The sequence below is a fragment of the Phocoena sinus genome, chromosome 9, assembly GCF_008692025.1.
Source record: "Phocoena sinus isolate mPhoSin1 chromosome 9, mPhoSin1.pri, whole genome shotgun sequence".
Classification (NCBI taxonomy): domain Eukaryota; kingdom Metazoa; phylum Chordata; class Mammalia; order Artiodactyla; family Phocoenidae; genus Phocoena; species Phocoena sinus.
The window spans coordinates 36,533,236-36,552,597 of record NC_045771.1 but is presented as its reverse complement, the minus strand read 5'-3'; the positions used below and the strand labels follow the sequence as shown (position 1 = coordinate 36,552,597).

The following is a 19,362-nucleotide window of genomic DNA, read 5'->3' as shown; positions in this document are numbered from 1 at the left end:
TTTTTAACCCCTCTGCCATTTTGGTCCTCCCCTTCCAGGCACCTAAGCCCCAGCCACACAACATTAAACTTCTCTGATTAGTACCGGATCCTTATGTTGAACACTTCATGAGCTTTCAAGTCTCTATACAGTTTGCTCATTTTATTATTTCCTTTCTCTGAAATAGCTTTCCTAACTTTGTCAAGTAGATAAAATTAAAATTATCCTTCAAGACTGAGTTCAGCTGCCACCTTTTCTCTCACCTTCCTTCTCCCATCTTCACAGAGTTATCTGTCTTGTCTATGTTTCTTTTACACTTATCTCACATATCTCTCTTTCAGCACTTATCACATTGTCTCATAATTTGTTTGTGTCTCTGCTGCTAAATGGGGAACTATGAGAGAACCAGTAAAAATTAAAATTTATTTAAGATGCTAGACTCTCTTCTAAAGGCTTCATAAGGATGCACTCATTGAGTCCTCTCAATAACATCAGGATGTATGCTGTATTATCCCTTATTTATTGAGGAGGCATAGAAAGGTTAAGTAACTTGTCCAAGATGATATATGCAGTAGCCACACAATAAATGATTGCTGAATTATATTTAAGTAAAAATGCTTACTAAAAATGATCAAAATTTCTTTTTTTCCCTGGAGAAAATGAAATCTCTCAATTCAACATCTTTTAGGATGGAGGAGAAAAGAACAAACTCCTCTTTCATCTAGTCCAATTTTTTTTCTTAAAGCTATGAAAAGAAACAGCTAATTAACTTTAGCTAGTTGAAGCTCAATTATCAATTCAGCTTTAAGGTTTTTAAATAATATAATAACTTTTTCCCGTGCTGTAGTAAATGACTTACTTCCCATTGATCATTATTCCCATGATCTCGAATACCCATATAAGTTAAATGTTATTTTATTATCTGTTCAAAACTTCATAATCCAGGACATGCATTACAGTGTCAATTTTAATACTGTGTCAAGAACCTATAATTTTCCAAACATAAAGAGAAAAAAGGAACTGTTTTCTGCCTCTAAGCCAAGCTTGAGAACCTGTCTTTCTGAGGATGATGAGATCCTATGGCACCAGAAGGAGCTAAGGGACTAGCTGTGAATGCCAGGTGTGATTAATTTCAAACCCCAAACCACCTGTTACTCCTTTAAGATCTTTCTTCACAGTCACTCAGAGGGAAACACACTCTTTTTTACTTTGCTCTGGGGCCTTTCAGGGCTCCAGCCCTTGTATTAACTGCCTAATCTGGTGGGAGGAAAACTAGCTTTAAAAGCCTTTTAATCTAAAGGGTTTGAGCAGTTAATAGACATCATCCTCTTGGCAAAAGGATGTGATATAAAAACTGCTTCTCCATTTTAAAAACAAAGTCTTATTTATATAATCCTTTTATAAAGTTAAAGCCTCTTGGTTTAAATATATTTTTCAGAGCTTGTTACAATGCAGTAAATGGCAAAATGAGTTAGCCAAAACAATCTTTTCTCCATTGCCCCAGTTCTCAATAGCCCTTTAGCTTATTTGACTGCTTCGACTCATGGCAAAAAATAATCCAGTCATTTCCAAATGCTCCCTTAGTTTTAACCACTGTATAGACTAATTATGAACTTGTGCCTCAAAATTGAGCAATTCTATCATTTTAATATGGTATAAAAAAAGTTTGTGAGAGAATTAGGAAAGTCACAGAACACTAGCATACCCAGAGTTAAGAACAAAAGAAAAATGTCAGCAGCAAACAATTATCTTTGTAGACCTTGCAATTTCCATTAAAAACATTTATGAGACTATTAACAAACATGAAAATGATGCATTTTTGCATAGAAAAACAGACTCACGTGATTCTAGAATCGTAAATAACCCATAATTCTGGTAATCATCGGTCTTGTATTTAGCCAGTACTTGAAACACTATTTGTCGTCTTATCTTTTTAATTTTCTTTTTAATATAAAGTTAATATAAGCTGGGGTTTTTGTTTTGCTTTGTTTTAATAACAATATAGTTTATGCTACACGTGGAATAAAGAATGGAACAAAGTAAATTTATCTAATGTAAAGTAAATTTATCTACAGAAGTGAAGGGTTTTGGTTCTGTTTGCAACTGTCCTACAGTAATTCCCATTGCAACACAATGCGCTATTACATGCCTTAGCTGAAAAGGATACGTCTCTATAATTTTAAGTACATTTCATTGTATTTGCAATAGAAGTAAATTTTGGAGGCCAAATAAACTTTTCAGATGATGAGGGCAGGAGTAGGGAGTTTTGTTGTATCTCTAGTAAGGAATAAGAAAAACATTGAAGGAGTAGCGTGCTTTCATAATAAAAGATATGTACCCTGTTTCACAGGTTATTCCCATCTTTGCTTGAGCACCATGGGAGGCCCCCTGGGAGTTGACATCTTAGTGCCTTCCTTTGATTGCACTTTACCCAGGCATTCTCATGCTAACTTGCAGGAAGGTATGAGTATGGAAGAAGGAACATCTCCCTGTCATTTGAAGGGATTGAAGTATCTCCACATGGAAGTGGAGAGTCAGGAGTGGGAGGACTTCAACACTCAGGGTTTGCTGTTACTTTGTGTAACCACTAACAATGAGGGAACTCAGGGTTCCAAAACACAGCACAGGTGATTCATCTAAATGAAATGTGAGCAGAATGGGGGAGCTCCCTCTGAATTGAGGGAGTGTGATATATAAAAGATCTCAGGGAATACTGGGAAAGATAGGGGGTAAGGCATGAAGGGAAAATGGAAGAGAGTCCATTTATGGTCATTAATATCAAGTCCATTTTAGAAACATTTACTATTGTAACACTTGTAACTTGTTGCTACTACATATTTAATTCTGTTCTGCCTGTTTTCTACTGTGCTTTCAGCACCAAGCTCAGTGACCAACACATATTTGTTGAATGAATGAATAAATAAGCATTTCAGTTAGTATTCATGGATGTAGAGGCAAATGGATAAGGGGCCATAACCATGTGAAGACAAATCAGTTATTAACCTCTATGAAAAATGCTGGTGTTGAAACCCAACCAGCTAACATTTGAGAAGATAATTCAGTCAGTTGGTTGTCCCACAAATTTTAAAATCTAATCACTATGGTTAATTTTGTATTATTTAAATGGAGCCTCCACGGGAAACTGAGCCAGTTACTCACCTCCTTCTGCCTCAGTTATTATCTGCATAGGGTTTCACAGTCACAGACTTAATGCCTAGCTCCAGCCAAGCATCTCACAAATAAATCCACTGTGCACAAAAGGAACCAGATGAGATTATAGACACATCCATGCAAACACATTACCACTATTAAGGAAAACAATCTAAAGCCTGTTCAACTCAGATGTAATTAGTCCTAGAGGGACACATTATTACTGATAAAGGGTTTTTCTCACAGGGAAGTTGGGCTCCCCAGTGGGAATGTATTTTTATGGGTTGAAGATTAGTAACATTTTCAAATTGAATTAGTTGCAACTGTTTTTCAATATTGAATATTGGAATGGGTGCCAAAATAGATAATGTGATTTGGTCCTTGAGTCACTGAAGCAGACTTTTATTTTATATGATTGCTACCATTACTTATTGACTTACAAATAGCAGTGATTAACTGGGGATGTATCTCACCCACTGCTTGCCCCTTGACCTGAAATGCCAAGTTAGTCAAGAGTAGGCTTAAATGAGAGTCACTACAGTTCAGTATTATTCACTGATCATTGGGGTTGATCACTTACCAAAGCTGTTGGAATATGTTGTTCCAAATAGCTAGGTAGAATCAGGCAACCTCACTTGGTTGTTGCTCTTGACTTCCCAGTCTCCTAGTCTTAATCCATGCCTCAGGTTTTTGTGTATATAATGGAGGCCAGTGTTAATAAAACCTGGTCTCTCTGGCCTCAAGATCATTGTTGAATTTTCTACTGATTGCTGGTGATATTTGAACCTCTAAGCGAAGCTCTTTATAAATATAGTCATGGTAATTATGTCTCTACTGTAAACTTTTTGAGTTGGAAACATAATGTTATCCCAATACCTTTTGATAGCATTTCCTTAATTGTATTTTAGATAATGATTTTAGTACCAAAAGGGGTCTTTATTGCTAGATTCAGTTCACTGTTGTACATTAAATTTTGTCTCAGATCCAATCAACTTTGGTATAAAGTAAAAATGAGTTCAAATAGAGTACTCACTAAATCATGGCTTGAGCTGTCCTTATATGAGCAAAACTGAATTGTTGCATATATCATTGAAATATTTCAATGATTTATTTTTCCTTACTTATATTTATATTGATGTTTTCTTTACAGAAACACTGTAGCAATAAAGAATTCTGTTCCATTAGATTCCTAATCTTAATTTTCAAGTACCAAATAAAAATAAAAACCCCAAACAAACAAAAACAATGAACAACAAACAAAAACAAGCTAACAACTTTTCTGGTTTTGTCACAATGTAATTGTAAACCATTCTTCTTACAAGTTATGTATTTAGAATCCAAAATTTCTACCATGGCCCAAAATAAAATGTGATGTTTATATTAAAATTCTGAACCAACCAACTAAGCAGGTTTACATCTTTAAATATTACTGGCTTTGTAAGAATAAATAGGATAAATACGACAAAAGCTACCAAATAATGCTTTTGCAGATAATATTATTTGTCAGTTTATCAGCTTTAGGTTGCCCATCATTCATGCATTTTCAGTTCCAGAATATAGTAGCTACAAAAATAAAGAAACAAAACCATAATAAAGCTAGTCTTCCTATTTTGTGCTTGCCTCCCAATTAAAACAAAAATTAAGTGCCAAAAATGTAAAATTTATTCCAAGAAAAGTAACAGGCTACACAAGTAAATTTTGGCAAATGCAACTTTATATTGAAATTCACACATCTGTATCTTGAAGAATGAGACTCACAGACTCTAATGTATTTCTGAAATACTAGAAATCATATTATAAGCTTTCACAAGTTAAAACTGAAATAATTTAAACGACCAATACACTGAATGTGCAGAAAGTATAAACAAGACTGTGCCTTCGGTAGAATAAAGGCTTTACAAATTGTGCAGGATGTCATACTAAGGCTGTGGTCTCCCCTTGACAGCTGACTTAAAATATAAACACACATCAACTGCCTCCTTCTTAGAACACACTAGAATGGGTAGCACAACTCAGAAGAAAATCTCATTATCCCAGTGATGTGCACCTTAATTTTCAAACCATGTGAGGAAAAAGGAAAAAGAGTATTAAATGATCGTCCATGCACTTCCAGTTGCATGACCATGACCAGTTACTGATTCAATTTCCCATGACTCCAGTTTGCTCCAATGCTAAATAAGATGAAAGATACTAGATAATCCTTTAAGGCAACATGTGTTTATTCTGCATTATTAGAACTGCTCAGTTGTGACCGGTTTGTACCATTAATGTTGCCTCCCAGACCAGTATCTAGTATTTGTAAAATATAGATGAATTGGAAAAACTTTATACCAAATCAACAAAAACCACATAATACAGTTCGATGCTAGCAATTTCACTAGTAGGTAAGGAAAGTGGTATTTAGAAACAGTAATGTATTAATACAAAAAAAGTAAACTCTAATTGGAACCAATATACTGCTTTGGAATGCTCCCCAAAACTTACAAGGCGATTTTTTAAAAGTGTGGTAATCCAATAATTCATGGCGTGTCTTTAGTGAATTACAGTACTTTAAGTCCCCAAATATTTTAGTCCTTGCAAAACAATAATAGTATGAAATGTTTTAAAGTCTTCAAACTTCTAAAATTAGTTTTTATCAACACATTTACCTCATGTCAACTTAATTTATTAAGATGTCCAATGCTAATTGGTTTTTTTTGATGTTTTTTCATAAGTAGTGATATACACAGCGTTTAGCACTGATACTTAGCACCTGCTACTTTCATTATCTAGTTTTCAACCACATAAAGAAACTTAGGGCAGTGGTTCAGTCCTTTCTTAATTACAAACCTTCGCCGGCAGTCAGCAGGATCACTCTGAGATTTAAAATAGGATTATAGGTGAACTATTGCAAAGACTGCAGAATGTTGCCCAAATCCTTATAACTGCTGATCCCATTCTTGATTTTCTTCTCAAGAAATGGCTACAGGCCACAATTGCTTAGCAGAGAAGGTTAGTGTTTCACAAGGCTAAAGATGTACAGATGCTCCTTCATATAACACAGTAAGGTTCCCTTGGTAACCTGGATTTTCTGCAGTAAAGAAGGGTTGTGCTGAAACAGCGCCTCAGCTCCCTGTTGGAGAAAATGCAGACAAAAGGATTGATTCCTGCTTGGGCAAAACTCATCCAGACAGCCGCTGTTAGAAATCCCCCTGGTACTACAGGCCCTCTTGCAAAAACTCTCCAGTAACAGGCCACCAGGTAGGGGCCCCACAAGGTTAAGAAGAGAAAAGTCATTATATAGAACATTCTGCTGATTCTTTTCTCCATTTTGAACTCATCTAAGACCAATAGCCTTCTTCTGCTCGTGGTGTTTGCATTTTGCCTGATGCCCAGCAAGGTGGGTGGTGTGGGACCCCTTCCAAATCCTGCTAGCCAATTGGCAGCTGCCTGGCCACTGGCTCCAGGGCCATGAAAAGTCCAGTTCTGGCTGACTGCTGCTACAAACTGGACTGGCTTCATTTTCCTTCGGTCGTGGACAAAAAATATCAGCTTGAGGTAGACAAGCTGTGTGGCTAGGAGGATGAGGGCAAGGAGCAGCATAAATCCTAAGGAATCATTAGCCCTGAAGGAGCGGTGTTGGAAGGTACATTGATCTTCTTCCCTAATGAACGAGTAAGTGCCCACATCCAGAACTGGGGGGAATGCCATGGCCACAGACAGAGTCCACACCATGCAGATCACAGCCAGACACGTCCAAAAGGTCAGCCTCTTTGTATAGAAGCGGTGATGGGCAATAGCTAAGTATCTGGTGACACTGATGCAGAAGAGCATGAAAGCAGTGTGGAAACAGGACAAAACCCCCAGAAAGGCAATCACTTTGCAAGTCAGAGTCCCATAAGTCCAGGTAGAGCCATTTTTGACAGAGTTGAATACAAATGGGAAACAAATTGCAGATCTGAGGATATCTGAACAGCAGAGATCCAACAGGAAGTAGTAAGGTGCTCTATGCAAGGTCTTATCTTTCACTAGCAAAATGGAGATCAGAAGGTTGCCCACCACGCTGACTCCTATTATGAAACCCAAGGAAGTCAGTTTCAGAAAGGCTGTTAGAGGAGAGAGATTTTGCAAAATGTTGTCAGCTGCATGGCTATAGTTCGCCATAGATGGATGGAGGATAAAGATACAGCCTCAGTCAAGTCTCATGATCTAGATATAAGAACAAGGAAAAGATATATCCATGCATTTTACTGAAAATGTAATCCACAAAGAGAACTGATCCGATCTGCAGTCATGCTTCCTCTTTTCTTCCATTTGATTTGCCATCAGAATATCTGGAAAAAAAAAAGAGCTATCAGTTCTAAAGTTAACAAGCAATGATGTCAGGCAGTGCTAACATAAAGCTGTTCATTTATGGGGAAGCAAATAAAGTTTTATTTTTGAATAATATTATTTGCTTTAGTATTTTTGCTTGAGATTTCAGAGAATTGGCTTGTTCAGTTTTCTGAGCTAGATGAATTTTAAAATGTCTCTATTTAAAAGAACATACATTTGATTGGGCACCTTTAGGAGAGAAGGAATAAAATGTTCCCCAATTGTAAAATATGCCAGTCCTGGAGTTAATCACTAGTGTTGCAATGGAATCTACAAGATTGCTAATAGGAGACAGAGAAGAGACAGCCCACATTTATCTGAGGTCTGTTAGTATCTGTCAGTGTTTTCCCTGCAGCTTCTCTGCTGATATGGATCCAAAGAACCCTTCCAAAATATATCTCTTTTGACTCAAGTGCCACTATTCATGCTGCATATTATAAGAGGAATATTTGTTGATTCATCTTAAAGCATGATTTCAACATTAGACTTCTAAATTAATAGGAACTTGTCCCAGGATTTGATGTGATTTAATCTTTTGTCTTTCCCTCCCCCCCCATTTTTGGCAAATCTTTTCTCTTTTAAACCCACATGATTATTAAAAATGGTTAATGTAAATATTGGTCAGGGAAACACCCAGAGGAATAATGCATTTACATTTGTAGACCGGGCTGCCTGAATTCAAATGAATTTAACATGAACCTGTATTTCTTGGGCAATTAAGCTTTTCCCATTTACACTGATAATCTTCGTTGCACATCGCAAGTGGCTTCATTTTAAAACAAAATGCACATTGTCTCCTAGGTGTTGGGGAGCCCCACCAGGGAAATCGGCTTTCTCTGTTATTCCCACCAAGCATGTTTCCTTTGCCACTTCTCACTTGCCCGGAATATGCTGATAGAAGCCCAGGCAACACTGCGTTCGATGATTTTAATTTCCCCACCGGTACATCCCCGGGTAAATACCGATCGCATCATGCAACATTACGAAACCTGAAATCCGCCACCCCTGGATTTATAATGGGGGGGTGGAGGAGGGGGAGGGGGAGAGAGACATGCATTACATACGCGAAGATGGGGAGAGATTGCTTCTGTGCTGCAAGGGAACTGTTCCCGGTGATTCGCAGTCTGATATTCCTCAGTCTTGCAACGCTTTCCAGAAATGGAGCTCTCAGTAAGCCCTACTGAAGATGCATTGTCTGAATATACTTCCATTATGCAGTTTATTGTCAAAAAAACAAAAAAAACAAAAAAAAAAAACTCAAGGAGGGCTCTTTCCCGGTGAACCTGCAGTTTCATCAACACTGTGTGCCCCCTCCCCCCAAACTTAACCGAGAGTATATCCTCCTACCTGTTGGTGTTGGATATCCCGACAGACTATAGCTTCTTCTTTCTATAAACTGCTGATTTTTTTTTTGCCTTAGTGCCTTGACTGAACATCCAGGCAGGGCTCGGCGGCGCCTGCGCGCTGGAGCCTCCTTGAGCTCCAGCCGCGTCCTCCCCTGTCGCAGCGGCACCGTCTCCCCCAGTAACGCAGGGGCAGCGGCGGCGGCGGCGGCAGCAGCGGTGGCGAGGGCGGCGGCAGGGGGCTACCTCAGCCTCTGTGGAGCCGACAGGAGCCCCGACCCGTTTCCAGAGCGGGCTGGGTTTATTGAATGTCCTGTCCTGTTGAACTGGCAAAATTGGCCTGTGTCCCCTTGCGGCTGCTTCTGAACTTTTCCCTCCCTGCATTGGGAGTGGGGTTTGGAAAGGCTCGTTCAGGACCTCAGGCCCACCCTCTTCCCTTAGGGCAGTGCACCCCGGGCTCCGGGGTGCCCGCCTCCACCTCAGCTTCCGGGAACCCTCGCTTTCCCCATTTTCCTCCATGCTCTTTTAGGGCGGTCCAAAGCATTGGGAGCTTCTTTCAGCTTTCTTCTTTAATGATTTCCCCAGCTGACTGCATTTGCAGGTTAGCATGGTGTGGGGGAGAGTGGAGGGGAGGGGAGAAAGAAAAAAGAAAGGAAAAGAAAAAAAAAATTTTTTTTTTAAAAGAAAAAAGGCATAGTCAGGAAAAATCTTGTCAATGGGGAAGAAGGGAAAGCAGATTAGGGCAGCCCTTTGTTAGTCTTCTTCTGTTTTCCAGTGCACGCAGATATGCGTTAAGTAGGAAGAAACTAAGTTCAGAGGAAAGCTGCAAAATGATTTATGTCAATTCTACTTTAACGAATATGACTATAGAACCAGGCTTACACATAACGAATATGACTATAGAACCAGGCTTACACAAATTTTAAATGACTGCTCCTTGCATTCCACCCCACCAAGCAATAGCCTTTCTTTTGCTTCTTGCAAGTAAGGCTGACCAATAGATTGGTAATGTCACAGCAGTTGTATGTATGTGAGTTTCCTTCCCCCCCTTTGTTGTTAAGGAAGAAAAATACTAGGAATATAACGATTCATAAAACTTACACCCGTCCAAAAGGTCTGATGATATCACAAGACAGTACATAGCCTGACACCTGGGTGCTTAGGGATGTCTCTGGAATCATGGATTTCCTTATTTTACCATTTCGTAAGAATTTTGTTTGTGGGGGTGGTATAAGATTTTAAACAACTCCACCTCCAAAAACGAGCAGAAATGCTTTTATTAATTCCCAAGGTAAAACATCTGATTCTCCTCCTGCATGCTTATTGCTTTATAATAAAACAGAAAAAATAAAGATCTTCTCTACAGCAATAATTTGATCTCCAGACAGCAGTAAAATACCTCATTGCTGGGTGGTGAGATTGTGACATTCGGGGGAACTCAAGCCAATCAGCATACAGATAATATGGATTAATTTACATGTTGTATTTCTATTGGACATACCGAGGAAAAGCTTTCTCTGTTTAAAGCTTAAAAAGATTAAAAATGAATACCTCACTGTCATAATGTCACAGTCATGTTACAGTCATTACAAAATGCCCTATGTTGGTAATACTGAAATGAAGTTACATTTTCCTGATTTGTTTTGGGATGTCCTAAACCCAGTTAAGAAAAATAGATAATGATTAAAAAAAAAAGAAGTATCTCCTCACTTTGGCGTTCCCTTAACCTAGAAAAATCAATTCTACAGCAGTACTGGAAATAACTTGAGGGCATTTCGATTCTAGTGAAACATTCCACTTTTTTGCAAAACAAATAAATTCAGAAGTGTTCAAAACTATACGTTGGTTTGCAACTTGTAAGTGAAATGTCAAATTCATTTCTGTGAAACTACAAATCAATTCAGTTTGTTCCTTTTTACTTCCCAATTAGTGTCCCAATGTACTTTGCAAAGTACATTGAATTTAGGGAGAAAAATCTAGAAAATGTAAACTTAAAAAAAAATTTTAACTAGAAAAATTTCTAGTTAAAAAAAATCTATAGAATAAGTGACTTAAGTTTCCTGAAAATTCATGATTGGCCCAATCTTAGGTGGTATGGATTAGGGAAGAGCTATTTAAAAGTAAATTAAAAGGATGACTGCACAGCCTGCCCTTGAGGCAATAATTTACTCTGCCAAAAGGTATAGGGCCAAGATCCAAGATTGATTCCTTAAAAATAAGGGAGGGGATATGTGTATGCAATATTCTTTCATATCCACAACTCACGGTATATTAGAGCTATTATTTTCCTTTGCAATTGAGTGCAGTTACATCTATTAGTTCTTCGGTTTTTCCAGCTGTTAGATGAGAATGTCATTTTCTTGCCTCACAAGGGGGTTTAAGAAATTAGTGAGATATTTTCCATTTACTTCATTAACTCTACTGGAGAAAACATGGAAGTCTGCATCTTTCATCAACAGAGATTTAAAAAAATATATTTAATACGTTAATGGACAAAAGCTTCATATCATCTACAGATTCTCAAATATAAAATTATCACTTCAGTTGTTCAGATCATAACCTTATTTGATCATAGCTAATTTCTTTTTGATTCCTTATATCACCAAACCTAGAAAAATTGATTTTCAGGTTGAGAGTAAAGAGACAAAGCAAACAACAAAATACTATACCCTGGGTTTGAAGGTTTCTAAAAGTTTGAAGAAGTGTAACTGTTTTCAAGCTCTCGGCATATTACGTTTACTGTATTGATCAGTGGATTAGGAAGACTGATGTAATCTGCTTAATTTGGTTCTTGTAATATGTACAGTTTTTATTTCAAGCAGCAATTATCTTCTTTTCAAAATTAATTGGACATGTCAGATTTTTGCCAAATGCACAGTCTCATGATGGACAAATGCAGTATTTTTGTTCTATGCATTATGTGAAAATGTGTCAGGAAGTAAACAATCCTTCACAAATGCAGAGAATGATAGGGTAGGATAAGCTTTCTAAAAATTTTGTGACCATTCATTTAAAGTACTATCTCTCCCACTTAACGCCTGTCATTAAACCTTTAAAAATATGTATCTTTGATAGTCCCAACTCTTAGTAAAGTCTGAAGTTATATATGAAAAAGAAGCTTCCATAAAATTTCTGGATCTTGGTAAGAATGGCTCTCACCAGGGACTTTTGCACAGAAACATTTTCTAATAGATTATTAAAAAAAAATTCACTAACCTAGAATAAGTGACCAACAGAAAGGGAGAGTATGCATTTATATTTTGAAAATGGTTTTCACCTGCTAGTCTGTGGCAAAAAAATGACCTTTTTCACAGGGACATCTAAGTAACTGAAAGTTTCTGGGGGGCTTTGTACTCATGCTTGAGGAACAGAATGGTGAAAGAATATACTATACCTAAAAAACTGCCACTGGATTTAAAAAATCATGCCTCTGGAGTTTGAATAACCATAAGTGTGAACACCTCAAACAGTGAGATTTATTCAGAATTTTAATGAGTTTTTAAAAGATTAAGAATATGGCATGTTTCTTTCCAAAATACTAAAAGTTCATTTGTCAGATTTTTCTCTTTACTCTGTCACAAAACAGGTTCCGATGTGTAAATATAATACATTAAAAATTTTAAAGCTAGCATCTCTAAGACCTTCCTTCTCATTTTAAGATCCAGGCTTTTAAAACTTAGCAATTTACCTTTTCTGATCTTTATTGTTCACGACTTCCTTCTCTCTGAAAACTTTAAAACTTGTTCCTTTATTTAATTCATTTGACAAACATTTGTTGAGGTTACTCTCTAGGAATCACTGTGCTAGATCTTGCAAGAAATGAAAAATCAAGGAATAGGATCAGTGTACAGGCAGTTGCATAATGTAGGAAAAGCCTGAACTGGTAGAAGTTGAGGGGGTGGAATGAACAGAAACAAAGCGATAGATCTGATTGGTAAGAGAAGGTAGAAGCTGTGTTTTTTGTTTGTTTTTTAATCAAGTGATTAGATAAGGGAAGCAAAGGAGATTGAGGAGTAAGAATTGACTCTAAGGTTTGGAGCTTGAATAACTAACTGGGAGATAGGAGATGCCATTAACTAGAGGTAGCAAAAGTTAAAAAAGGGGGAGCTGGTTTGGTAAGGAAGATAATGAGTTAATTTTAGACAGATTGAATATGAAATGCTGGTGGAACATTTAAATGCTGATGTCTTATATGCAGTTGGAAGTGAAGACCCCAAATTCAGTAAGTACTTATAGGTAGGTGATGGTGGAAATAGGTTAACTGTTGGATGACATTGCCAAGGGAGAGACTGTTGAGAGGTAAGGTTGAGGTTAAATAAATAAACAGGCCCATCCTTCTCTTTCTGAACAAACTGCAAAGCTAAGATAATGTCTATATTTACGAAACAAGACGGAACATGTAAGAAACACAGCTAGAACAAAGGAAGAAACATCAGTGTCATAGACCTTGAGGGAGGAGAGAATTTCAAGGGAGGAGTGGTCGTCAGTATAAATTGTATCTAGGAGGTTTAAAAGGATGAAGGATTAGAAGATATCATTGAATCTGGTGGTGAGGAAATCATTAGCAGCCTTGGAGAGAGCAGTTTCAGAAGAGCAAGTCACACTGAAAGGGATTAACAAGTGAGGAGCATAAGCTTAAAGGCTTATAAGGTCAGGTTCAGAAACTATTTTGCTATTAATGACAGCACTGTTAGTGATGAAGGTTTTAATGAATTCTCTTGATGTTTTGTGAACAGTGTTAGTTATTTAAATAAATATAGCATGCCTTCTTCTTCTGAAAGTCTTTAAAACTCTTCTTCTATTACGCACTGTTTAAATGTGATGCTGTGAATGAGAGCAAATGCAAGTTTCCCTACCATGCCTGGTAAAACTTTAGAGATTTGATCAAAAGCCCTTGGTCTATTAAAATATTCTAAGTTGTCTCATTCTTCTTTGTCTTTTTTTTAAAGATAAAGTTAGTCTCAACCATGAAAAAGAGAAAAGTGACCTATGTGGTATAGTTTGAGTGAGTGTGGTCTGTGGGTGTAGGTGTGTGTGTGTGTGTGTGTGTGTGTGTGTGTGTGTTGGAGCGAGGTAGGGAGGCAAAGCAAGTGTTGGTAAAATAATTAAGAATTGGGAAATTTAATTTAATATTCAGGTTAATGGAGAGTCATACATATCTTATATGGATTATAAATTTTCACAGAATAAAAATGCAATATAATTTTAAAAACTCAAGAAGTCTAAGACATTTTTTTCTTTGATTATTCAGGGTTACCTCAGTAATACAGTGAGTTAAGGCCATTATTATAAGCACCAGTTATATGATAATATGAGTGGATTATGGTTATTTAAGCTTTTGTGGTGTTTAGCTTTTTGATAAATGGGCATTATTAAAACATGGCTGAAAGTAAAGAACCTTAGACTCTAATTTAAGAGCTTCCCATAGTAACTGTCCAGTCCTGCATTCTGATTTTCTGGTTAGCCCTTTCACTTTCATTTTTCCTAATTTTTAAAACTTTATACTTTTCTCTTTACAGACTAATAATTCTATAAAACAAGGACAAACACAAAATTCCCATACTTCATAAACATGGTTACTACTTTAACTTGGTTAACATTTGGTAAAAATAAAAGTGTGATATCTGCGTAATTTTACATCGGAAAGGACATAAGTCCCGGCACAACATTATTTCATTCCTTCTATAAATGTCAGTCTCCATCAGAATAGGAACCCTATGAGAGTTCAGACAGTATCTTATTTTGCCCTTTTCTCCCCTGCTGCCCAGATCCAGCACATAGAGGGCACTCCACCCTTTTTGTTGAATGGGTGATTATGAACCTACTACATAAAGGGTGCTGTGCTAGGCACTGTGAGGAGGACATGAAAGAAAAAGAAGAAAAAAAACAGTGACACAGGCTCCAGCTGAACTCTATGTTTTCTTAATTTAATAAGGCTGGGATAATTATTTGTATTATGGGCAGAAAGTTTTCTTGGCCAAGGATTTACTTTGGATTTGGGCAAGTTTTGTTTGCTTCTTAGCCTTATTACATTAGCATTTACATGATTCCTTATTTGCCTTACTACTTAATAATTTCAAACCATTTTTTAATAACAGTGTCTGTCATGCAGATTATGAGCCAAGAGCAGAAATTTATGCTTTGAGCTCCTAATCTGGTGCTCACATACATGACAGAATATCTCAGCTTTTATCTGGCTTTGGACTTATGATCATTCCTTTTTTTTTTTGTGGTACGTGGGCCTCTCACTGTTGTGGCCTCTCCCGTTGCGGACCACAGGCTCCGGACGCGCAGGCTCAATGGCCATGGGTCACGGGCCCAGCCGCTTCGTGGCACGTGGGATCTTCCCGGACCGGGGCACAAACCCATGTCCCCTGCATCGGCAGGCGGACTCTCAACCACTGCGCCACCAGGGAAGCCGTGATCATTGCTTTTTTAACAGCCAAAAGGGTGGTGTGTCCTGACAACAAATTCAAATCTGATTTACCAATACAGAAGTGAAAACTTGATAATATAAAAAGAAAATTTTAAATGATGAATACTCTTTAATTTTGCAAATGGATTTTCATAATTATAGAACAGACAGGAAAAGGGTTGAAACAGAATCTGGCCATTTAGCTACTAAAAAGACTTCACAAAGATGATATTACTCTTAGGTGAAAATCAGGATTATCTTTTCTTACACTGTGTTTTCTTTTTAGAAGATATTCCTTTCCCTCCTTTACCAGGCATAAATTAGAGCTGAATATAAGAGGTTCTTCTATAAAATAGTGCTGATTCATCTCATTAATTGAATACAATAAAAAAAGCTAAATCATTCTTTAAGTCCTCTTAGATTGAACAAAGCCCAGAGCTGATGATAGAGTTTGTAATCCTGGAACAAGGAGGGCATAGAAAAATGCTTCCAACAACTTGAAACAGGATGATAGCTCACTTTCAGAAGGTGGTAATGACTGAGAGTGGGTGTATACAATTTCACCATATAGAATTTGGTTGAGATTATCTTTCTCCTTTATCTGATCTAGAATCATGGCATCCTGTATCGACAGTTGGTATGTGATTTATAGCAGTTTTTTTCTGGCACGGCTATCGTTAATGGGCCATTAATCATTTCCATGGGGTATGAGGAATACTGTTGCTTGCATGTATTATGAAAAATGTGAGTCTTGTTTATAGAGATTCAAAATACCAAATGCCTTATACCTCTAAACTCTATAGTCTGTACTAACTGTTACCCACCATCTCCTTGAATGTCACTGTGCTGTAGAGAGGTGGGCAGGCTTAACAAGGTGGAAATGGAAATGGTTCCATGCCAAGAGTTCCAATATTTGAAATATTTTTTGACTGTGGATTTCATATCACTTGATCCCAATTAAAACTGTAGAGTAGAGCTACGATTGTAGTTGTTAGTTGTTTGGGCAAGCAGTTGTCTAAGAGGTACAGACCTGTGTTAGGTCCAGGTAAATAATCTGTCCTCCTGTGAGAATTCTTAGTGTGGAAATTTCTGACAGTTTTAGTTGGTGTAGTGTCTCCTTCAGTCACTATGGGGTTGTGGTGTGTAGCTCCAGGACTGCTGTCCTTTTATTCTATTTGTATTAAATTCTTTAACAATCAGGAGTCTTTTTAAGCTTCCAGGTCTTTACTATCAGGTTTCTTCCAATGGAACCATGGATCTCTTGAGTTTGTTTCATAGCAAATCGGTCAGCTAATTAAAAACAACAAATCCATCATTTAAAATTTAAAATTCTCTATTCATTAGGTATTCACTGGTTCAGGTATATATACTGTGTGCAGGTCCAGGTGTATTTATTGCTTAGCATTATATAAAACAATTCCACGTACATTGGTCCTTCTGTACCAAGAAGCTTGTAAGTTCTTGAGGCAGCGACTAAAAGCCAGTTTGTCTGTACATAAGACCAGGGAATGTTTTCCACTACACCATGCAGCCTTTTCAACATTCAGCCTCTGTTAAGCCAAGTCAGCATATGCTTAATCTGCGCCCCCACTTACAACCTAAACAGTTCTAAAATTTATATTTAAAAGGCCCTTATCAACAACATATATAAAATGTGCACTGGGCTCTTCAAGATTTCACCTTCCACTTAAAAATTTTTTTTTACCCATTCATGCACTGTTTTTTGCGGTACGTGGGCCTCTCACTGTTGTGGCCTCACCCGTCGTGGAGCACAGGCTCTGGACGTGCAGGCTCAGCGGCCATGGCTCATGGGCCCAGCCGCTCCGCAGCATGTGGGACCCTCCCGGACCGGGGCACGAACCCGTGTCCCCTGCATCGGCAGGCGGACCCTCAACCACTGCGCCACCAGGGAAGCCCTCGTGCACTGTTAATTCCCGTAAATTCTAATGGGAATTAAGCACACAAATCCTTGGCACTTGGTTGAAAAACTAGGAATCATGCAGAGACAGCACTTTTGTATATAGCCTGCTAATAATCCACTCTATAATTGGTTTGTTTTTTGTGCCATCTGGCATTGAATTGGTGAGATTCTTGCTGGTGTTTCATGATGTCTTACTGCTGTAGAAGATCATATATACATTGACATTTGGTGAAGAGATGGACTGAAGGTTTGATTCTACTCACACACTATGTTCAGAATGATGTTTTAGTAAAAAAGTCAAAAATCAGGATTGATACATGCCAACATCACCCTCTAACTTGGGCATATACACATATACTCGATATTTAACTTTGTCTCTCAATAATTTTGATACTGCATAGCTCTATGAGTACAAGATTTCTGTCTATGTTGCTCATCTTTGTGTCCCTGGTGGCTAGAATAGTACCTGGCAAATAATAGGCATTTAGTAATTATTAGTTGAGTAAATATTTCTGTTAAAAACATCATCATAACTAAGAATTAAATGCTTTTTCTTTTACATATATTTCTTCTACTAAATCTCCAAGTACGTATGGTACTTTGAAAATGAATTAAAGAATAATCTCTTCCTTCCCCTCAGGAGTTGTACCATATATTATGGCTGAACTCTTTTTCTTATAATATGCTCAAATAGTTCTAAAGTACAATATGTTCTAGAGAGCCCCAAGTCAACTTAAAAACTATGCAGTATCAAAATTAGCAAGAGAGCAAGTTAAATGCCCAGTATATGTGTATATGCGCAACTTTGTGAAAAGGTTGGCATCTATCCTGAGCTTTTTTGACTTTTTATGAAAAGCTCATTCTGAACATAGCCTGCGATAGAATACAAAAAATATGTACAGTAGACTAATCTACTGATACCCTAGGGTAAAGGACTATAAGTGCTGAACTCACGTTTATCTTGGAGGACTGAAACTTTGTAATGACCGTCAGGGTTGCACAGATTTATTGACTTTTAGAGCTGAACAGTTACCAACATTTACCTAGTTTTTATGATTTATAATACATTATTTTATTGAATTCTAACTTCATCCTATGAAGTATCATTCTCCTTTCAGTATAAAAAAAGACAAGTTTAGAGATAGGAATAATGAATAGTTATATGGTGTTTATAATGTGACAGGTGTTGTTCTTTGCATTCATTAACTTACTTGATTTTCACAAAACTTTATAAGACAGGTTGTATGATTCATTTTACTGGTGAGGAAACTTAAAGTACAGAATGATATAAGAACCTGCCCAAGGTCAATGGAAAAGTTGAGATTTGTGCTAAGTGACTTACCTCAAGAAGTGGTAAAACCATAAACTTGATTTAGGTTTTTCTTACACTAAATCTGACTCTAGCATCTAAACCAGTCCAGAGATATTTAATGTGAGCCAATACGTAATTTTAAATTTCCTAGTAGCTAAAAAAAAGTAAAAAGAAACAAGTAAAACTAATTTTAATAATACACATTGTTTAAATCAATATATCCAAAATAGTATCCCAAATATTAAGTCAACATATTATAATCCAAAAGTATTAAAGAGATATTTTATATATTTTTTGTTACTAAGTCTCCAAAATCCAGTGTGTATTTTGCAGCACTTACAGGGCATCTTAATTCAGACTAGCCACATTTCCAGTGTGCAAACCGGCCCTGAGCCATCAAGCCTAAAGTCTTTACATATAGGTAAGAATAAAAAGCTCGGAGAAGTGAATTCCTATACTCAGAGTTAATCAGGTGCATAAACGTCATGTTGGTAACCAGACTTGAAGAGAAAATCAAGTTGCCAAGACTTGAAGCCCGGTGAATCCTCTGCTGCCCTATTGTGTGAGTTATGGCTCTGAGGGATCTCCTGCATGGTTTCTATCAACAGCCAGTCTTTGGACCTAAATACCCAGAATCCACTGTACTACATTCCATCTTCCACACCTTGAAGGCAAAACCAGCTAGTTTCACTCCAGTGAGACACATGTTAAACCCTATTTGTTTATTTACTGTTGCCAAGTTGCATGAAACAGAAAGAGCGAGCCAAAAAAAGTTCAAATCTCCATGGAACATAGGAGCCTTTAAACTCTTTTTTTCCTAGATTCATTCGCTGTTTAACTACAAATGAGCTGTGGAAAGCATATTGTCATAAAGTGCTTCTGTTTGGGA

The 19,362-nt window shown here is 37.3% G+C and overlaps 1 protein-coding gene across 1 annotated transcript; it reads right to left on the bottom strand.

The window, feature by feature from the left end:
- Positions 1–4,825: 4,825 nt before the first annotated feature.
- GPR85 (G protein-coupled receptor 85) lies at positions 4,826–8,943 on the bottom strand. Its single transcript, XM_032643644.1, has 3 exons — positions 8,830–8,943; positions 8,547–8,662; positions 4,826–7,442 (listed from the first exon to the last, which is right to left on the bottom strand). The coding sequence occupies exon 3, from the start codon at positions 7,270–7,272 to the stop codon at positions 6,160–6,162; it is 1,113 nt and encodes a 370-aa protein (XP_032499535.1). The 5' UTR covers positions 7,273–7,442; positions 8,547–8,662; positions 8,830–8,943; the 3' UTR covers positions 4,826–6,159.
- Positions 8,944–19,362: the final 10,419 nt, after the last annotated feature.